At 35.3% G+C, this 22,067-nt stretch overlaps 1 protein-coding gene across 3 annotated transcripts in view; it reads left to right on the forward strand.

Annotated features, from left to right (window-relative positions):
* Nucleotides 1-22,067, forward strand: part of RASA2 (RAS p21 protein activator 2) — a gene marked incomplete at its 3' end in the record, with an annotated part of 119,401 nt that overhangs the window by 25,313 nt on the left and 72,021 nt on the right. For all 3 annotated transcript variants that reach the window (XM_082624395.1, XM_082624396.1, XM_082624397.1), the window contains exons 3-4: nt 3,625-3,728; nt 13,350-13,444. In XM_082624395.1, coding sequence (XP_082480521.1) covers nt 3,625-3,728; nt 13,350-13,444 — 199 coding nt within the window. The remainder of the gene's footprint in view (nt 1-3,624; nt 3,729-13,349; nt 13,445-22,067) is intronic.

Consider the following 22,067-nt stretch of genomic DNA (forward strand, 5'->3'; position numbering starts at 1 on the left):
AAATTACCCCTTAGCGTTGATAAAAGTCACTTACCTAAGTAGGGCATTGTAAGGGAATGAACTCTTCGGTAGATTTGTCATGTGTTGGAAGTGTAGTAACACTGCGAGAGTATCATAGTGAGTTATAATTCATAAAATTGAGATGTGCCACCTCTTCCCTGTAATAGTGTTTGTGGATATAATTCTAGTGCAGAGCTGTACTGGAAGGATGCAGTCTTGTTCAGAGACAAGAGTTAAAATAAGGGAAGGAAGAGTTGTTGGAATGAACGTATGGTGGATGAAATATTTAGTAACCCAAGGAGATTGGAGGTAATATACTTCACATCTTTAAATCGTAAACCACCTATCCCCGTTGTACTAGAATTTCTTATTATTTATATAAACGATGAAACTGAGGCACCAAAAGCCTGAATAATTTGTGCATGTAATAAAGGAAGTTAGAAGCAAAACTGGGATAGGGACCTGAAACTATTTAAATCTCGATTTGTTATTTAATGTATGTTGATTCCGTATCAAACAAAAATCAGTTATATACAAAACTAGTAATTTTCAATAAATTGAATATTTGTGGTAGTTTCTAATATGTAATATAGCTTTGTAAATGAGTAACTAAAATAAGCTCACTATTTTTCCAGAACTCTTGCCTGCCTTTCCAGATATTTGTGTGGGGGAAATGATAAAACCCAAGTATTTTTATCCATCTTAAATTATTATGCTAGATGCATAGCAACTTGGAAGATATTTTAAGGCTAGCAATGGTTACCTTAGGTCATTTCAGTATAATTAGACTACATGTTTCTTGGATTCTAGGTGCCTCCTAGCATTCTTCCTTATGGAATAGGGTGAAAGAATTTGTAGTATAAACCCTTGCTCACCTTGCTTTCCTTTCAGTGTTTTCTACCCTTGTGAATGTTGTGATAAGCTGTTAAGTCAAAAGTCAGTAGATATCATTTAGATCTTTTATGGGTTCTGAATATTATAGTTTTTATAGGTAGTCTGGATATAGAATTTTTCGTGGCAGGTAAGTAGGAGTCACATGTGGAATCCATAGCTCCTAAATCTCTACCTCAAATCCTTTTAAGAAGTAGGTGGTCTATAAACAAATTGAGTAGCAACACTTCTTGTACCTAGTGCTTCTCTTCCCCACACCAGGAATTTCCTTAGGAGTGATATGCAGGATTATAGGTCAGTGATAACAGTAAAGTATTGCTTTATAAAAACTATATGTCTAGTTATTGCTTCTAACCAACGTTGTTGAAAACTTTTTTCAAATGGATTGATTAATTAATTTATTTATAAAATAAAGATGTGGGCGCCCATATGTGGGGATTAGATTGTTGAGATTGTGATGATACTGTGATACAGATGACTTAGTGAATAATTCTCATCTTGTTCTTATTTGGCTTTAGAATGTGTTTTAAAAATAATATTTGAGTGTGGATGTATAATATATAAAGGAAATTCTCAATTGTGTATAAAATGATGCAAAGGAGAAAAATACCTAAACCTGTCTTTGCCTAATAGTTGTTTTTGTGTTGATTGCTATATTGAGACTAATTAGAAAGACTATTTTGACATACCACCTTTTAAGTTTATTTTGGTTACATTTGAAGTGAAAAATATATTGACAAAAGTTGACCAGGTATTATAACAACTAAAAAGCTAAGTCAACTGTTTTCTGGACAGGGTCAGAAATGACTGCATTTTAGCTTCTCTTTAAGTTGTGACATCCTGAAGAGATGGCATTTTATGGTGACATTTTTAAAGTACCTTTTGTTCTTTAAACATTCTCAGGAAAGAGGTACTCTTGACAAAAGATGTTAACTAGAATTTCAGAAATTCATGTCTTCATAGGAGAATTTAAATATCAAAAGAGCATTCTTAAAATGAACTTAGAAAAATAAGCTCTTTTATAGGAGAAACTCTTAGCAACTTGGGGGTAGACAAAGATTTCTTTACTTAGGATGCCAAAAGCACCAATCATAAAAGAGGAAAACTGATAAACTGGATTTTATCAAAATCAGAGCCTTCTGCTCTTTGACACTGTCAAGAAAATGAAATGGCAAGCCACACCTAGGAGAAAATATTCTGACAAAGGACTTGCATCCAGAATTTATTAAAACAAACAAACAGACCAAAAACCCAATAAGAAGACAGACAAACCTTGTAAAATATGTGGAGGAAACTCAAACAAATAGTTCCTAAAATAAGGTATACAAATGGGCAACAAGCACAGGAGAAGATATTCAGCATCGTTAGTCATCAGGGAAATGCAGTTTAAAACCATTTCTGTCACTACACATTCTTGAACATAATGTGTCACGATAGAGATCAGATCACTGGTCCCCGTGACAGTATGGAGTGAGTCATTGCACAAGGGAACTTTGTCCTTTATCTTGATTGGGGTAGAGATTACACAGGTGTATACATTTGTCATGTCACATTCACTAGAACAGCTAATTTTTTTTCAAAACAACTTTTTATTGAAGTATAGTTGATTTATAATGTTGTAGAGTAGCTAATTTTAAAAAGACTTTCAGTAGCAAAAGTTAACAATGATGTGGAGCCGCTGGAGCTCTCATCCCTCGCTGGTAGGCATGCAGGATAGCACAGCCGCGCTGGAAACAGTTTGACAGCTTCTCATAAATTAAAAGTTTGCCTACCTTTTAACTCAGCAATTCTATTTTTAGTTACCTGTCCAAAAGAACTGAACACATAAAAGAGCTTTGTATAAAAATGTTCATAGCTGCCTTATTTTTAATAGCCCAAACTGGAAACAACTCAAATGCCATCACTAGGAGAATGAATGGATTGTGGAATATTCATAAATGGAATATTACCCAGCACTTAAAACAAATGAACTAATGATATACACAGCAAGATGGAACAAATATCATAGACGTTAAGCTGAGTGAAAGAAGCTGGACACAAGTGTACATACTATTTGATTCCATTTATATGAAATCCTACACCAGATCTTTAGTGCTAGAAATCAGATCACTGGTTGCCTGTGACAGGTATGATGGAGTAGCTGCAGAGAAACAAGAGGGAACTTTGTGGGGAGTTGCAATGTTACTGTATATCTTGATTGGGATGGACACTATACAGGTTTATAAATTAATCAAAAGTCATTAACCTCTGTACTTTAAATTAGATTTTATTTTATGTAGTTTATACCTCAGTAAAGTTGATTAAAAATAACCTATTTTAATTTTTTAAAGTATGTTTTAAAATAACATTTTATGTAGCATTATTCATTTTAGGTGTTATGTATTATTGTGATTTACGTATTTTTGAGATGATGATGGTGTGAATGACACTGTCCTCAGCTCTCATTTGTGTCCACTTTAGGTGAGCATGACCCCAGGCAGTTACTGGATCTTCTGTCCACAGGACTCCAGAAAATCTGTTGGTTCAGAGCCCAGCCTGGCAATCGAGGTCCTTTCAGAGTTCAGCTTGGTTTGTACAGGGTTTAGCTGAAACTTAGCATAGAGAATTATTTTGGAACTCTTGAAGCTTTTCTTTATGGTGTTTAATCTGTAATTTTAATTTATTTTATTGAAAATATTATAGGAGGACACTGTTGAATTTAAATTTAATGAGCTTTCCCCCTTTTCTCTCTAGCCCGTTTTTCAGTGAAGAATTTTACTTTGAGATTCCAAGAACTTTCCAGTATTTGTCTTTCTATGTTTATGATAAGAATGTTTTACAAAGAGACCTTCGTATAGGTATGTACTATTCATAATTGTCTTTTAATCACAACATTCGTGTTTATATTCATTCTTTCTCTAAGTATAAAGTGTTGAAAACAACAGAATAATATATTCTCAACTTTCTAATCCTTTCCTGTAGACTTCATGTTCATTTGTGGATCTGATTTTTAATTTGAATGCTCAGCTTGGGTGACACTTCCTCAGGGAAGTGACATAACCAATTTCCCCCTGGTCATGGTACCATATGTTTCCATAGTACCTGGTGGGTCCCTTTCTGTAGTATTCATTATAGTTGTTCATCAGTTTTTTTGTTTTTCAGGTGTATCAGAGTCTATTTGTCTACTTCTTTTATGTTATTAGTAAAGCTTGGTCCTGGGTAGAACTCTGATTTATATGAATCTGATTTGACAAATCAGTTTGTTGTTTAATGCCTGGGTGCCCTAGTTGAATATATATGATATTTATGAAGGCAGAGACTGTCACTGCCCGGGTGCCTTATATTTAGTAAATGCTCTGTAAATATTGTTGAATGGTTCAAAGAATGTTTTTTACAAAGATCACAGTATTTGATCCCCACCAAAGAACATCTGTTTTTGAAGTTTTTCTAATAGAAGTAATAATTTGGTTTAATCTAGTCATATTCTTCTCTCTGGCTATCTTGGTGACCGGTAACTGTTTCTTAAGTAATTGTCTGAGGTATGATCTGTAGGCATCGACTAGGGCAAAACTAACTGGCCACATATTGTCACGTTCATAGTCGTTGCACCACTATCTTTGAATAACAGGTAGAGGTCTTTAATTTACAGGCATCACTCTCCCTCTTTAGTGTCCTGAATTTCATCATCTCCATCTCTCCTTTCCCATTTGAAACATGCCCATCTCCTACAGTTTAAATGATTACCCTTTATTTGGCTTTGACCTCTTAACTACCGTCTAATTTGTTTCTGCTTTTGCTATTGAATTCCTTAACAAATGGTCTATATCCTTCTGCTTACTACTGATTTCTTTTTAAATCACTGTAATCTGACTTCATTTTTCTGACAAACTTGTTTTTGAAGTTTGCCAAAAATCATTTTAGAGCAGATAAAATAACCTTTTAAAAACAATAATACTTTCTCTTAATTGTAAAATTATTACAAGTTCTAAGGGATTGGTAATGACTCTGCGTGAGAACAGTTACAGTTAATAATTTGTGTATTTCTTCCCATTCTTTATTTCACACATTTATATTATTACATTGTACTGTTTATCCAAGTTTTTTCCCTTTTTCCTTTAATATCATCTAATGATCCTTTTCCCATGTCATTAAATATTTTTCACAAGTAAATTTTAAAATATCCTTTCTGTAGGAATGTATTATCTTAACCACTCTTTTCGTGGTAGAGATTTATGTTTCCAGATTTTTGTTACTCTAAATGGTGTTGCTATGAACATCCTTCTGCATAAATTTTTGCATGTCTTTTTTTCTAGGATAAATTCCTAGAGGTGAAAATACTGAGCCAAAGCGTTTGAATATTTTTAAGGTTTTTTCTATGTATATTTTTCCATTGGCTCCCAGAAATATTGTACTAATTTACATTCCCCCAAACATGACATGGGCGTAATCATTTCACCATACCCTGGTCATTCTTGGATATTATCATTGAAAAAATTTTTTTTCCAGTTTGATAGGTGAAAGAAATATTTCATTTTAACTTGTATTTTCTGATTATTAGTGAACTTGAGGAATTTTTTCATATGTTTATTGGTCTTTTACATTTTCCTTCTATGAATTAGTTGTTAATTCTTTTGCTTATTTTTCTTTTGGATGGAATTTTATCTTTTATTTATTCTTATGCATCCATATTTGATAAATATGTTAACTTCTGTCAGCTATATACATAACAAATACTTTGTCACAAAAGGCATTTTCATAGTTTTCAATCCTCGTCTGCCCCTGTGTCACATTAGACTCTTTGGATTGCTTATTCAACTTGTTGAAAGCCAAGGAAAAGGCAGTTTAATGACATTGTATTTTCCTAGTTGTCTTCCTTCTGACTTCTTTACTTATATGTAGACTTTTCTCTGTGTAGCAAACCCTTAATTATGGATCACCCCTGAGGCTCCATCCTTAATTCAATTAAACAAACATTTACAAACACTTGTCTGTGTGGCGTACAAAAGATGGGGATATTAAGGTGAATAAGATTCAAGTTGCTCTCAGGTTTTCAGGCTGATTTATACTCTAATACTAATATATTTAATAGGGTCTGTGCTGGAGGTAGGAACAAAGTACTTGGGAGCACAGAGTAAAGAAGAGTTAATTTTGTTTGGTGGAGGATTAACGGAGACTACCTAGGTAGGAAAAGGAAGAAGTTTCAAGATAATAGGGATTAGCAGAAGCAGAGAAGAAAAAGTGAATCATGTTTGTGGTGTATCTGCTGGAAAATGTAAATTACTTAGGCCAAGGGTGGTAGAAGATGAATCTGGGAATATGAATTGGACCAAGTTGTGGTGGACCCTCAAAGCTGTGTTAAGGAATTTGGACTTTATCCTGTAGACAGTAGTGTTGAGCCTTTTAAGAATGAGGAACCTTTTAAAAATCATATATAACTGCATATACGAATATAGTTTTGTAGTTTAACAACTTCCTGTGGTGTAAACAATAACTTTCAAACTACAAACTCAGTCTATAGGTTACGTATTTAAAGTGTGTATACATATATATACATATATATATAACTATATATACACATATTATTAAAGTATATGAACATCTACTTTAAATATGTCATCTGTAGCAGCAGTCCCCAATCTTTTTGGCACCAGGGACCAGTTTCATGGAAGACAGTTTTTCCATGGACTAGGAGAGGGGTACGGTTTCGGGATGATTCAAGCACATTCCATTTATTGTGCACTTTATTTCTATTATTATTACGTTGTAATATATAATGAAATAATTACACAGCTCACCATCATGCAGAATCAGTGGGGCCCTGAGCTTGTGTTCACTTGCCACTCACTGATAGGGTTTTGATATGAGTCTGCAGGCAATTGATTTATCGTGGTCTCTGTGCAGTCACACCTCTCTCTAATGATGATCTGTATTTGCAGCCGCTCCCCAGCGCTGCATCACTGTCTCAGCTCCACCTCAGATCATCAGGCGTTAGAGTCTCATAAGGCGCGCGCAACCTAGATCCCTTGTGTGCACAGTTCACAGTAGGGTTCGCGCTCCTATGAGAATCTCATGCCGCCGCTGATCTGACAGGAGGCGGAGCTCATGCGGTAATGTGAGCGATGGGGAGCGGCTCTAAATACAGATGAAGCTTTGCTGGCTTGCCTGCTGCTTACCTCCTGCTGTGCGGCCCGGTTCCTAACAGTATGGGTCTGTGGCCTGGGGGTTGGGGACCCCTGATCTATAGTTTATGCTTTAGAATGGAGAGAAGTTAAAGGCAGGGAGGCCATCAAGGAGTCTATTATCAAATGAGATGAGTAGGGTAGTGGCAGTGGAAATGCAAATGAGGGAATGTACTTCACAGGAGTAGCTTTAAATAGGATTTAGGTACTAAGAAGATAAAGAGGATATAAGAAGGGAAGGAGTTAAAAATGGTCTTGTTTCTGTGGTTGTCATTAACTGAGATAAGGAGCATTCAGGATGGGAAAGGGAGAGGATGACTTTGATTTCAAAGAAGTTAAATTTCAAACAAGTTAAACTTGCATTACCTGGGGCGTATCTTGGTGGACATGTTGGTTGACTGTTGGAAATACAGATCTGAAGCTCAGAGAAGAAATCTGGATTTGATGTGGAGGTATGGATTTGAGAGTCATTAGCACTGAGTGATACTTGAAGCCTCTGCTGGAATGAATGAAATTGCCCTGGGAGCATTTAAGGAGGGTTGCAGGGAAAATGAGGCTTTAGTGAAGATTGATTAACTGTATCAGGAAGTTGGAAGAGAGATAGAAGAGATGAATATCTCAGAAGGCAAGGAGATCTTTTAATGGCAAGACTAGAGAGAGGTAGAGTAGGATAAAGATGGGATAGAGGCTGTTGGTGATTATTAATGACCCTTGAGAGAGTGTGTATCTTTGATTGACTAAACATTTTAAGAAAATGTTTTGTAATTTTCATTACCTATTTACAAGTAGTCATTATATAGTATTTCTTGGAAAGGCCTTTAGTTGAGGTTTATAATTATGATTTCCAAAAGTTGCCCTTGTTTTGTTTTTTTATTTGTTTTTAAAGTAAAAATCAGTCCTTTGAGGAGTGGTATCAGAAGGCCATAACTTGGTGTGGGAACTCTTAAAAAAAAAGTTTATTATTATTAAGAAATGAAATTTCTACATTTAGTAGAAATTGTTTTTCCTTTTACAGATAGGAATTATTATTATTAAAGTAAACACAGTTCGTACATAGCCTTTAATTTAAAGTTGGAAAATAATCTTGATATTTTCACTTATAAATTTTTACATTTTTTTACTTTAACGTATTTTTCTTTTGCCATTAACTCATAAAGTTAGGCGGTACTTTGTTTTTTTTTAATTTTGAGCTACTGGAAATTGAGTTCCCTCAATTATTTTATAACTGAGTTGCCCAATTGTAGGCTAAACAGTGCCATAGCATTTTCTGGGAATGAAATTTGAGCTAGGGTTGAGAGAGCCACCTTTTAAACTTAAGAAGATCTAAGAAGGTGTACTTGTTGAATAGCTTTAAAAGCCTGTTTTGTTTTTTTTTTAATGAAAGCTCCTTCCTTCCTTCCTTCCTTCCTTCCTTCCTCCCTCCCTCCCTCCCTCCCTCCCTCCCTCCCTCCCTCTCTCTCTCTCTCTCCCTCCCTCCCTCCCTCCCTCCCTCTCTCCCTCTCTCCCTCCCTTCCTTCCTTTCTTTTCTTTCTTTCTTTTTGGCTGTGTTGGGTCTTCGTTTCTGTGCGAGGGCTTTCTCTAGTTGCGGCGAGCGGGGGCCACTCTTCATTGCGCGGGCCTCTCACTATCACCACCTCACTTGTTGCGGAGCACAGGCTCCAGACGCGCAGGCTCAGTAGTTGTGGCTCAAGGGCCTAGTTGCTCCGCGGCATGTGGGATCCTCCCAGACCAGGGCTCGAACCCGTGTCCCCTGCATTGGCAGGCAGATTCTCAACCACTGCACCACCAGGGAAGCCCAGCCTGTTTGTTTTTTATTTTTAATTGTATAATAATATATGGATATTTTCCTTTTTGTAAAAAAAATTTTAATTATAGTATTACAATTAATTTTGGCCACTGACCCCCCTCCCAGTCCCCTTCCTGGAAGTAATAACTGTTATTAATATGGGGCATAGTTTTTCATATTAGGGATCCTTATATGCCAGGAACAGTTAGTATGAAAACTTGATTATAGAGTAATTGAAAACTTGAAACATAGGAACCATGCTGCAAAAAGATAGAAAATTGTAAAATTAAGGCTTTAAAAGTCTTTTACTGTGTGATATATTGTCCTAAGTTATAGTGTCTTCTTCCCTTAAAAGAGAAAAAGAGAAGAGAAAAACTTCATGTAAGAATAAAATTCCATTTCCAGTGAGGATCCTAATAATATTAAAACATATATATTTAACCTTCTAATGTGTATTTTCTAGTTATTTTAGTTTTCAGAGGGATCTAGACTTAAGCAGTTAAACCATGGTTATCTTAGTAGACTGGTTAACTTGTTTTTCTTTCCCCATGGTTTAGAATGTTATAAGAGAATTTCACTAGGATATTAGAGACCTGAATTCCTTTCATGACTCTATCACTAACTGCCTTTGTGACCTTAAATAAGTCACTCTACCTTCTTAGGCCTTGTTCACCTATAAAATAAGGTTGGGTTTAAGATAGCGAAGGTATTTCTTAAACCCTCTGAATTGTAATTTCTCCTGGCATTTAGCTCTTAAGTCAAACCTACTGTTTAAAAATTGCTTATGACTACACTTTTGTGTCTGCTTGCATAGGGACTGTATCAGTTATCTATTGCTACATAACAAATCTCACCCCAGTACTTAGTGGCTTAATTTAGCAATCATATATTTGCTCATGATTCTGCAGGTTGTCAATTTGAGCCAAGCTCAACTGGGTGGTTCTTCTGCTGGTCTCACCTGGGGTCACTAATGTGCAGTTACCTGAAAAATTGACTGGGCTGAATGATCTGACCCATATGTCTGATGGCTGGTGCTGTCCATTATCTGGGCCTTCCACTCCACATGGTATTGAGGTTGCAAAAGGGTAAGCCCTACTGCAGGTGCTTATTAAGACTACTTGCATTACATTTGCTGATGTCCCATTGGCAAAAGTAAGTGGCATGGCCAAACCCAGAGTCAGTGCTGGAGGGGACCACACAGTGGCATAGAACAAGGAAGTATGATTTATTGGAAGCCATTAATATACCAGTCTACCACAGAGACCAAAAGGTATCAATCTAAACCCTGTACACGAAGGCATCTAAGTGTTGCCATCGATTGAATTGCTGTTATTGATACTGCCAGAATTTGTTCAGTCCTCTGGTTCTTTTTCATCTTGTATAGGCAGTCACACTTATCACTACTTTTATCTACCCTTTCAGCCATTTCTACTAGTAGCCAAGTAGGAACAAGGCCATCAAGATTTTGCCAGTTGGTGATCTGTATCAGGATGAAATTTCTAAGAATATATTGTGCCTAAAAATGGGGGCCTAGTATAACATGATATTTACAGATGGTAAGAAAATGCTGCTTAGAAGTGGTAATGGAAAGCTAAGAATACTTTTTTTTACTTAGAGACCAACAGAAATGGTTTCTGTGTCCACAGTTCCTTCATTTCTTTTTGTGTTTCCTCTCCTTGTCTGGTTTTAAGGAACTAATATAGCATCTGGTATATATGTGTGTATATATGTGGTCTAAGCTCTTTCTGTCTATGGGTTTGTCAGTACAGTGGGGAAATGAAATGGTACCTTTAAATAATGTGTTGGGTATTTGATTCCTGGGGTGGTTGGTTGATTATTTATATATTTGTTTATTTTCAATGTTGGTGATCTCACAGCTAGTGAAATAATGAGTTAACTTTGTTTAAAATAGTAAACATTAAACTAAAACACTTTGGAGACCGTTGGAGGCATGGAATAGGTTTCATTAGAGCTGAAAGTTGTTTCAAATACAGAGGAGGTAAATGAGGTGTAGAATTTAAACAAATTGCCCAAGGTCACACAGCTCAATAAGTAACAGAATTAGTGTCTGCAGTGTAGACACTACAGAGTTCGTGTCTGTGTTGGAAGGAACATGCACAGGCAGGCGTACCTTGGTTTTGAAAGCTGGCTTTAGCACTTACTAGTGGGCAGGCTTTTTATATCATTCAGCTTTCCTCATTTGTAATATATCCTCTTCCCCCAAGATTGTTATGAAGATTAAACAAAATGTGTAAGACTGTTTACTACCTGGTAGCTGTTCAGTAAATGCTGGCTTTTCTTTCAGTTCAGTGCTCTTTCCACTGTATCAGGCTGCCTACCTTTAATATTTAAAAGCTGTCATCTAACCTGTTTCACTAAGGACAGCTCACAACGAATAAGAATGATGAACGATATTTTTGGTCTTATTTGTATTTCAGACACTTGTTCCTCTCCTCCCTGTTCCTCTCCTCCTTCTCCAAATTCCTTTCCCCTTTACCTTCCCACCTTTCTCATTCATGCTTTTATTCATTTTCCCTCCCTCCCTCCCCTCCTCACCCTTCTGTACCCTGTTTGATTCCCTAGGGCTGATGACATTTATTTCTTTTTCATATGTTATATTGCCTATTGAAGTGCTGAACATGTTGCAGGTATCCTAATACCTAATGACTTCAAATATTTTTCTTTATTTTTCTCTGTTGTTCTTTGTCAGTTTCTCTGACTTCCTGAGATCATGTGTTCTTCTTCAGGCTGACTAAATCTTTACCTTTTAGAAACTGACGTCTTAAAAGGAACTTGATAAGAATAAGAACTGGCAATAAAATTGCAGGTTTTTCTCAACTTACAAACGGCTTGTTTATACGGCTAGTCAGAAAAGAGTTTCCCTCCCAAAAGACAAGAACCATTCAATTCTTTTGTGACAGTGAGTACCATGGATACATGAGACTTGAAATAGGAGGAAGAGGGTCCTTGCCTTAGGATTTTTTTTTTTACCTGTGAACTAAGAGAGGATTCTCTTTTGGGAAGGCACTTGTGACAAAGAAGATGTGTTTCCAGTGATCTGAGTTGTGAGTTATAAATAGAACAGGTAGATTCCTACTCTGGTTTTTAGAAGCATTATTGGTTAAATAGACTTTGGTTAAGGAAGTCTGGAAATCAACTCACCATTTAAAATACAAAGCCATTGTGATTATTTGTTGAATGAGTAAATGAATCAAACCAGAAAACTTCTGAATAAACTTTTTTAAAAGCCCTTTTTTTAAGTTGGGGGCTTGCTTTAGTGATGTTTGTATGCATTATACATGCACATGTATGTACATCTACATACACATTCATAAATTATGTATAAAACTAAAAATCCTGGAAATTGTAGAATAAGGGTCTTATAATATTAAACTTTTAAATAATAGCTTTATTGATGTGTTATTTACATGCCATAAAACTTACCCTTTTAAAGTGTGCAATGCAGTGGTTTTAAGTGTATTCACAGAGTTGTGCAACCATTACCACTGTCTAATTCTAGAATAAAATTTTAAAGACAGTTTTTCTGTGTTTGTTTTCCTGTTATGCCTTTTCTTTCCACTTGACACACAAAAATTGATATATCTTGACAGAAATTTTTTTTTACTGTTTTCTAAAAGTTTTCAAATGTTGAACTAAAAGACCAAGATGGTCATAAGTGAAAAGGGTATGAAGTATAATTAGGATACTTAAAATGAAAATTCTTGTTTGATAAAATAAAGTGAACTATTTTTTACTTCAGCATATATCCTTTGTTGAAGCTTTTATGTTGAGTGTTGGAATAAATTGTCGGTCATATGCAAAACTATGTCTACTTCTTAAAACTTGAATTGAGGAAGGAAATGCTTTGTACCAACATGGCAAATACTTCATTATAATAAGAACATTTCTGTTTCTTCCTCTCATACTACTTTGTTCATTGTACTGTATCTGTCTCTGAGATGTAGAAACTTTTTAGGGAACTGCTTTGATTTTTTTTGTGTGTGTGTATGCATTGAAGCAACATAAGCAGTGTTTACAGTGTTTTGATAAAGCAAATTTTTAATAAAATTGTTTTAATCTCATAATTTCAAGTCAGTTTTCAAAATTATTAGTGACCATATGATACTGTTTTTCTGTTCTCTTAATTGGAGCTTATAAACTCTTAGTAAATGCAGATATGTCTGCTCAGACAGAACATATGGTTTATTCATAGTGTGTTAAAGAGTTGAGAGGATTAGTTTGCACTACATTGAAAACGCAGTTGCATATAAATACAACTGAGTTTTGGTCTAAACCCCTAATTCAAAATGGCCCAGAGAAAGGTCTGCCAATGGGTAGAGGGAAATGAGGCACCTTTTCATTTTTTAGGATATAGAACAACGCTTTATAAAAATGGATTTTTTGATATCAACAGATACAAATTATTTTTCAATGTTTTCTACAAAGTATTATATGTAACAGTGCTAATGATTATATATAATATGTTTCCTCATTGTTTTACTTATTTCTAACAGGAAAAGTAGCCATCAAAAAAGAAGACTTGTGTAACCACAGTGGCAGAGAAACTTGGTTTTCACTACAGCCTATTGATTCCAATTCAGAGGTTCAGGTAAATATTAAGGATTAAGTGATGGAAGAGATTGTTACACACAGAAAATGAGTGAAAAACGAACTAGTTATAGTAGTTCATTTAGAGAGAGCTTATCATACCTTATTTTAAATTCTGGCACCAAATATTATAGACCTCTGAAGTAACATATAACTGGAAGGAAATGCCTCGCCACATGAAATCAAGAATGATGTACGTGTATGTGCACGCGTATGTGTTTGGGGGGTTATATTAGGAGGACATTTTTTTTTCCTTCCATAGTTCTTTTATTTGGGTCACAGTAGCAAACTACTAATTTTTTTAGATGGGGAAACGGTTTTAATGGAAAAGATATGTTTTATTAACTCTGAGGAGAATCCTTAGAAGTCTGTGATTTATTTCATCTGTTCCGACCAGGATGCTCTCTTTACTCTCTAATACACTAGACTTGGGAAAATGTTATTCATTCAAACCATGCCTGAGCCCACCATGCAGAGCTTTCATTCCCATACCCACCCTTCCTTTTGTTCATCTTTCGTTTTATTTGAAAGGGTATCGTTACTTATTTTAAAGCTCTTCTTTCCTTTTGCCAAAATAAGAGATCTTAAAGATTCTGTGTGTGAATAAAGATGTATGTTTAGCCATGTAGCTTAACTTTTGTATTTGTTTCTGAAAAGTCTGAGTTACTCTTAGAAATTATTTCTATCTAAAGGGAATCCTTTTTTTGTAACCCTATTTATTTATAAAATATGATAAGGATTGTGAAACCATTTCCCAAGGGCATAACTGCAAGCAGAATTCTTCTCTAAAAGAAGTTATAATTTGCCACTGTGACTCAAACAGAAGTTTTAGGCAAGAAAAAAGTACTGCACACACACCCACAGGTATTTGCAAATAAAGTGCCTGTGTCTGTTTCCTCATAACCTCTCAAGCATTCTGTTTGATTAAATTCTCAAAAAATTAAGTATTTGTTTGCTAAGACCCCTTCTTAAGTACAAAATATAATTGAAACTTCTCCTGTTTTTCCACCCTACCCCATTTTAATGTTCTTTTCTTTCCATTTGACAATAACTTTTATTCTTATCCCAGTTATACTGTATGGTAAATGATCCAGGTGAGAGGCAATGTGATGAAGTGGAAAGGGTTTTAAAGTAGAAGTCTAAAAATTGAGGTCCTAATTTTCATATGTGGTTATTCTACTGACCTTGAATTTTATTTCTATAAAATGGGAATGAAAGTTGCCATGTTGACTCATATGATTGTGAGAATTAAATGAAATACCTTTAAGAGTATTTTGAAAGCTGGTAATAGTTACACAAATGTAAAATGTCTGTTTACCGCCAGTCAGTCAGGTGTCCGTTTCCCTAATACACCTTTACCAAAAGGCAGACATGAAAGTTTTGAAGTGCTAGTTTTTCTGTTTAATAGTTTTAACAAAAAAGAAAGATAAGAAAAGGCTTTGAGAATTTGGTCTAAAATGAAGTTTGAGGATTATTTTAAGATGTAGTTTATCAAAGTCCATTCTTTTTCTTGTGGCCAGTGTTACTTACTAAAGGATTTAAGGGACCCAGCTCTCCAAAGTGAGAAATTTCTATAGAATACTCTTTATATAATTATTGGAGATGGTATTAGAGCTCAGTACTGGGTAGCAGGCTTTTTATTTGATTGTATGTATAAAACTCATGGCTGAAACACAAAAATCTGCAAACAGCATTTAACCGTTAGATATCATGACATTTTTTATTTGCTACGAATTATTTTCATAACCATGAGTTTTTAACCTTTACAGTTCTTTTGTCTTAAATGATAGTTGATTTGTAAGATCTACTCACTATTTAAAATAAATTTTAGAAGGAAGAGTACTTTAGGGGATGGGAGGTGGTGCATGACACTTACAACATTAATGTGGTACATTGGGAATATTGTTTCACTCCAAAGCTGATCTAGGAATATTAAATCAGCGTCGTGAGTCTAAAAAAGATAGAAAAGCAGCCTGATTCATACAAACCCTATTTTGTTAATGAATTTGTTCACTTGCATAAGTTTTATAAAATTTCATAAAAATATCATGGAAATAAGAGCAGTTGGTGGAGCCATGGGAGAAAGCTGTGAGACAGATTGAGTTCAGCAGGAATTTAATAATTACTATTAGTAATTAGAACAGCATATATCTAGCACAGTACTAAGGACTTAATATATTTTATCTCACTTAATCTTCAGATTAGCATTATGAGGTGTAAGTAGCATTACCTCCATTTTATAGATGTGGAAAATGGATTCATAGACGTTAAATGACATCTGCAAAGTCACAAAACTATTAAGTGATGGAACCATCATTCCCATAAAGAGCATGCCTGATTCTAAAACTCCTAACTGCGGTGCTTTACTACCTTTCACTATTCTGTACTGTTGGTCATAAAAAGGCTTCAACATAGATTATTAAGAGAATCACTTAGGAAAATCTGAGTATAAGGCACAGAAGCTTACCCAAATTAGCTCAAAGAAAAAGGGAGGGACATTAGGAAGTTCCTGGGAAGCTCCTTGGAGTATAATTACAAGAATTTCAGTATGGCCAGTGAGAGCTAGAAAGTTGTCAGGCATTTACATAGGAGCTGCATCCCAAGTGGAGATCAGGTTTCTTACTATAATAGACTAGATACAGTTTGCATAGAATTATTTTTGAAAAGACTTTAATTTCTTATAAAATGAACTAAAATAATGGGTGGTTTGTTTGTTTTTGGTTGACCACCACATAAAATAGCTGGCTTGCGTTTAGCACCACGGTGAATGAAAAATACATACTGTATCTTTAAAGTGTAGACTTCTCAACACAGCAGTAGATACTGCAGGAGGCACATAGGATTGAGACCCACTGATTCCTTTCTCCCTACTCATGTGCTCATTGTGCTCCTTGAGTGTAAGTACTCACTGTTTAAATCGTCTTTTTCTTCTTTCCCTTTTATTTTGTAAAGTGAATAGTTAATGTTTTCTCTCTATTTTTTGCCCTAATTTTTTTTTTTTTTTTTTTTGGCTGCGTTGGGTTCTTGTTGCTGCGCGCAGACCTGTCTGGTTGTGGCGAGCGGGGGCCACTCCTCGCTGCGATGTGCAGGTCTCTCATTGCAGGGGCCTCTTGTTGCAGAGCACAGGTTCTAGGCACGCGGGTTTCAGTAGTTGTGGCTCGCGGGCTCTAGAGCACAGACTCAGTAGTTGTGGTGCATGGCCCCAGCCGCCTCGAGGCATGTGGGATCTTCCCAGACCAGGGCCCGAACCCGTGTCCCCTGCATTGGCAGGCAGACTCTCAGCCACTGTGCCACCAGGGAAGCCCCTGCTCTAATTTTAATAACTATTCACTTTGCAAAATGAAGGGGAAAGAAAAAAAATGTTGTTTAATGATGAGATTCCATGGTATTCTTTTTGTATGTCTTATGAGACTAACATGTCTCTCCCTTCTGCTTCTCTCTATAAATCCACCCTAATTTCTTGTTGATAGCTAAAAAATGCCACATCTGTCTTTGAGCCTACTTGAGCATACGGCCGGCCCCCTCACCCTCTTAAGGTCTGACTCAGTTCTCTGCCACAATTTAGAGAGAAAATTTGGCAGACTTGGGTCAGGTGCCCACTGCAGTCTAATTTGATATGATTGGGGATTAAAGTTTTGGGGCGTTGTCCCCTAAGAAAGGGATTTAGGTAGAGGAAATGATTGGTATTTCTACTTCAGAGATGTTTGATTTCCTAGCTATAATTGGCATTTGTACCCAAAAGAGTTGCTAAATTATTGTTGTCTGAGGATCTTCAACTGTGACATGAGAACTTCAGTATATAGGATTCCCTTCAGTTCTAAAGTTCTAGGGAAGTAACATGTAGAAACATAATTTAGCCTTCAGATGAAAGGATTCCATAGTAGTAAGATGGGTTTTATACCAAAACAGTGCAAAAATTGCTAAGAACACTAACCTCTTACCTTGAATTGTTTCCCAGATGCTTTATTATTGCTGTGAATGCTAATTGTTTTCAGTTTTCTTTTCAAACATTCAAGACAATATTAATAATATTTCATGAGTGTGTTTTGCGACACTTTTTTTTTCCTTTTCTTTTTGTTTTGTTTTGCAGCGTTCCCCTGTGGCTTGAACTATTCTTTTCTCAACCCACTCTAACCTGCCTTCAGACCCCACAGTGGGTTGGAGGGAGAGCGTAGACAGCTCTCACTAATGTTACACATGACACTGTGTTAAGTCTAGTGGACATTTTTTAGTCCTCCTCTTACATGGCCTTTCAGCAACTTTTGATACTGTTGACTGCTCCCTCTTTTTCAAAGCATTTTCTTCCTTAAGTTTGTGGTCCTGGTTATCATCCTATTTTGCTTGGTGTTCTTTGTATTCTTTGCCACGTAAACGAGGTTAATATGAGTTGTGTCGGTGCCCCTTCCTATAAATCTTCTTTCGGCTTAGGTCATCCGCAGCCATGCTTTTAGCTGTTTGGTCCTGGAACTCACAATAACTTCAAGTATTTTTCCTTTCTTTATTTTTTAGGTACTATGATAAAAAGTATGCCTTCATATAAGACTGATTAAGCCAAATCTCTCATATGGAGAGGTTGGTGCTCTCATTAATTAAGGGTGTTCGTCTCACACAACTTGTACAAGCAGTAAATCCAGATGCAATATCAATCACGTCCTTTTGATGTAATTACTTAGTTACTAAGTCTTTTTACCAACAAGCTTATCTTGAATTTCTGGATCCTGCCATAAGTTATTGATTGTTTTATAGGTTGTGTTTTTTTTGGTGTGTGTGGGCTGGTAATATGGCCTCTGCCCTTGTTTAAAACAAGCAAGCATTTTTAAAAATCCAAAGATTATAGCTAATAATGCATAAATCAAGGGGTTTTTTTACCTGCTCAATTAAGACATAATGAGTATAAAGGTATCTTAAAAACTTCATTTGTAAATTTATAAACATGAAATAATAAAGGAATGAGCCATTCTAGATCATAATAAATATTTCTTTAAAGAGAAAACAAATCCATCCATAAACAGAAGGTATTAAGTAAAACCTTTATTTTTTCATCAGATAGGCAGTTGTGTCCAAAATGATTTATAGAATTAATTACTGTATATAAAAGCATCCATCAGAAATCTAGAAGTTTCCTTCATATGAAGAAAAATTTTCATCTGTTGAAATATACTTGAGTTCTGTGGAATGGTTGTTAAAATTTAATTTAATGGTTGTTTAAATTAATTAATGTTGATAAAACAAAAAAATGTTTAGACTCAGGAAGTTTTTAAGTGCGTGCATTGTGTTTTGCCCAAATACCTATATTCATTTGAATTTCCCAAATTGTATGTAGAAATTCACATATTTTCTAAATGGTACCAAGACTATACATTACTATAAAATTAAAATAATCACAGAATTTTCTATGTGAAATTTTTGTAGCAGTAACTGAAATAAAGTTAGAATATAAACCTTCAGACAGTAATAAGTTCCTAGATATGCTGCCTAATACAGATTAATGTGATATAATTGCTTATATCAACCTAATATAATTAGTGGTATGAAATATATATAGAATAATACCTTTTAAGTATTTGATTTATTTTTAAATTTTGTCACTACTTTGTCACTGAACCTCCCCTAGGAGGTTGGATAATAAGAAAGCTGTTGTGGACCGAATCACATTGCATGTTTATCACCAAATATAGTTCCATGCCAGCATCTTACAGTTACCTCTTTGTAAGTAATGTCCCTGTTTTTTTTAGTTGCCTTACGATTTTCTCATTTATTTATTTTTCTTTTATTTTTCTTTTTATCTTTCTCTTTATATTTTGTTTTCATCAGTTTTACTATGCTGCACCTATGTGTGATTTTCTTTTTATCCTACTTGGGTGTTCCTAGGGGCTCTTGATGACTGTGCCTTGATGTCTTTCCTCAGTTTAGGAAAATTCCAGGCAATTATCTCTTCAGCTTTTTTTTTTCCCCTGTTGGTTCTTTCTCCTCTCTTCTGGGACTTCAGTTACATGAGTAATAGACCATTTTACTATGTCTCATATGTCTCTTATACTCCCTCCCTCTCTGACTAACCTATCTCCTATTTCACCAATCCTCTTTTCAGCTGTGGCTAATCTGTTAAATACATGTTCATTTTGGTTATTTTATTGTTTAATCCTAAATTTTTCATTTGACATATTTTATACTTTACAGGTATTTGCTGAGTTTTTCATTTTGTTTTCTATTTCAAAAAAAGAAAAATCTGTTAACTCCAACATCTGTGTCTCCTGGGAATCTGCTGCTCTTTGTCAGTTTTTGATTTTTTGGTTTTTGTGTTTGTGGGGGGTGGGTTGGTGTGTGGTCTTAGGGCATGCTTTGTAATTTTTGATGGAATGCTGGACATTGAAATATGAACTATTTTAGAGATAACTTGAAACTCTGGATGATATTTTTTTCTTCCTCCAGGAAAGATTTACTTTAGCTTTTGGCATGTGGTTAGGCTGGAGGCCGATCACTTTAATCCAGTTAGGGATTTGGCTGATTCTAGGCTAAGTTTTACTCTTTGTAAAGGCTGATCTATGTTGTTCACCCTTTGTACTCAAGCATAGGCCTTCAAAGGTTCCTACAGAAAGCCTGGGTGTTTATGAGAGCCCCTCTATCTTGGTGGGCCCTGGGCTCCCATTTTTATCATGCCCAGTGTGAGATTGTGGAAAGTTTTGAGTAAGCTTTCCAGCCTCTCAAGCCACTGCTGAAGTTTGGGAGTCCTTTTCAATAAGCTTCTTTGGATGCTCTACCGGCAACTTCTGTTTATATCTCATTGACCAGAACTGTATCTTATGGCTATCCTTAGCCACTATCCCTGGCTTCAAGGGAAACTAGGAAATGTTTTGCTGAACTCTCCTCCCTACCCCACAAATAAACTTGTTTTGCTACAATCTAAATCTATAAAATGGTGACAAATGCAAGTAAAACTGAACTGTCAGGTGAACATAGTAAGGAATACTAAATTTTTCTTAAATGTTTTCTAATTTGGGTTTCTAACACTGAAAAGTAGCTTCAAATAATTTTTAAAACTTCTTGTTCATTTTTCTTTATTAGAAAGCAAAACACAATGGTAGTAGAAACTTAAAAAATCTAGATGAACAAAAGAAAACAATTTGAAATCCTACCAACCAAAGATAAGTTCTATCAATGTTTTGGTAGATAGCCTTGTAATTTTATATAGTAATATATATAGTATGTTTTATTTTTATAAATTAATATTGTATTATACACCCTCTTTTGTGACTTGTTCCTTCTACTAAGTATCATGTATATATTTCCATGTTAAAGTATATAATGAGGTAGTGTTTTATAGTTTAGAAATTATAATTTCCTTAATTTAACTCATAATGCTTTTTAATTTTAGTGTTCCACCCTTATAGTATGTGTCTTGTGTCTGCTTGTTCTCTCCCCACTCTTTTCTTGACCAGGTTAATATGTAATTATGTTATTGTTGACTAATGCCAACGGGATGTTCTGTTTAACAGCCCGGGGGAGTAATGAACATATTAGGTAGGCTCTGACTCTGATAATGATTCCTGGTAGAACCCCATTAAATACCTTCTGATTTCTAGTCTTGAGTTGATACAGTGCTGTGATTTTTAATTGTGAATGAAATTATTATACTTTTTTCCTACTCTATATTAAGTTTATATTGTTTTAAAAATAGATTAGATCCTAGACATTTTCTGAGAAACAGTTGGGAGTGCCTTGTTAGTATACGGTTTCTACCATAAAATACATACATGTTAAAATGGTACAACTGCTTTGAGATGTAAATGTTGGTGCAGTTGGCTAGGCTCGCTCATTTGTCAAGTGACACAGATGCTGGTGTGACAGCAAATATGATTCAAAATTCTGGTTGAGTAATATTATAAATTACTACATATCATGAACCTTCTTGAGGTCACTCTTGAATAGTAGGGGTTGTGAATATTAAATGCTGGACTAATGAAAGACCTATTTTATAAATTATGTATGGTTTTATAAATATTTGTGTCTAGATTTTTAGTGGAAGGTTGGCTAGCTATAGTTCCAATTCCACCTAACTGCTAATTTTATGACAGCTATTACCTTTGTTTTTTAGAGCTTAGCTTTCTCATGCAGACTTTTGTGTTGAGATCCATCAGTGTTTATTGCTCATCTATCTAACCCTGAGATTTGTAGTTAGTGGACCTCAGACTCACTCTTGTATAAAATATGCCCATTAAAAATAGGCTGATTCAGGTTAGATTTCTGTGTATGTCTGAAAGGGGTTGTTCCAAAGAGGAACAATGACTAGATAATAAACTTTCCTATCTCTGATGAAATAACTTATATCAGTAGTCCCTGGATATCACACCCCTGAGATCTCCACTTGGCAGTGTGGCAGTTTGTCTTGTCAGCTGGGTGGAGGTAATCCAACACTGATTCTTAACCAGTTCAGAATTGCTCATAACCAGTTTAGAATTGCTCATCACCAGTGGCAGGGTAGAAATATCAAGCTCTAGATTATATTGTTCCTAAGCCTTTGTTTCTTGAGAAGTTGATAGTTTGCTTTAAACTTATACCACTGAATTTTTTTTAAATCCATTTATTAATGGCTGTTTAAGAAAGTAGTCCTTTATTTTCATTTTCAG

The sequence above is a fragment of the Mesoplodon mirus genome (assembly GCF_964341445.2).
Source record: "Mesoplodon mirus genome assembly, chromosome: 6".
In the NCBI taxonomy this organism is placed as follows: Eukaryota; Metazoa; Chordata; class Mammalia; order Artiodactyla; family Ziphiidae; genus Mesoplodon; species Mesoplodon mirus.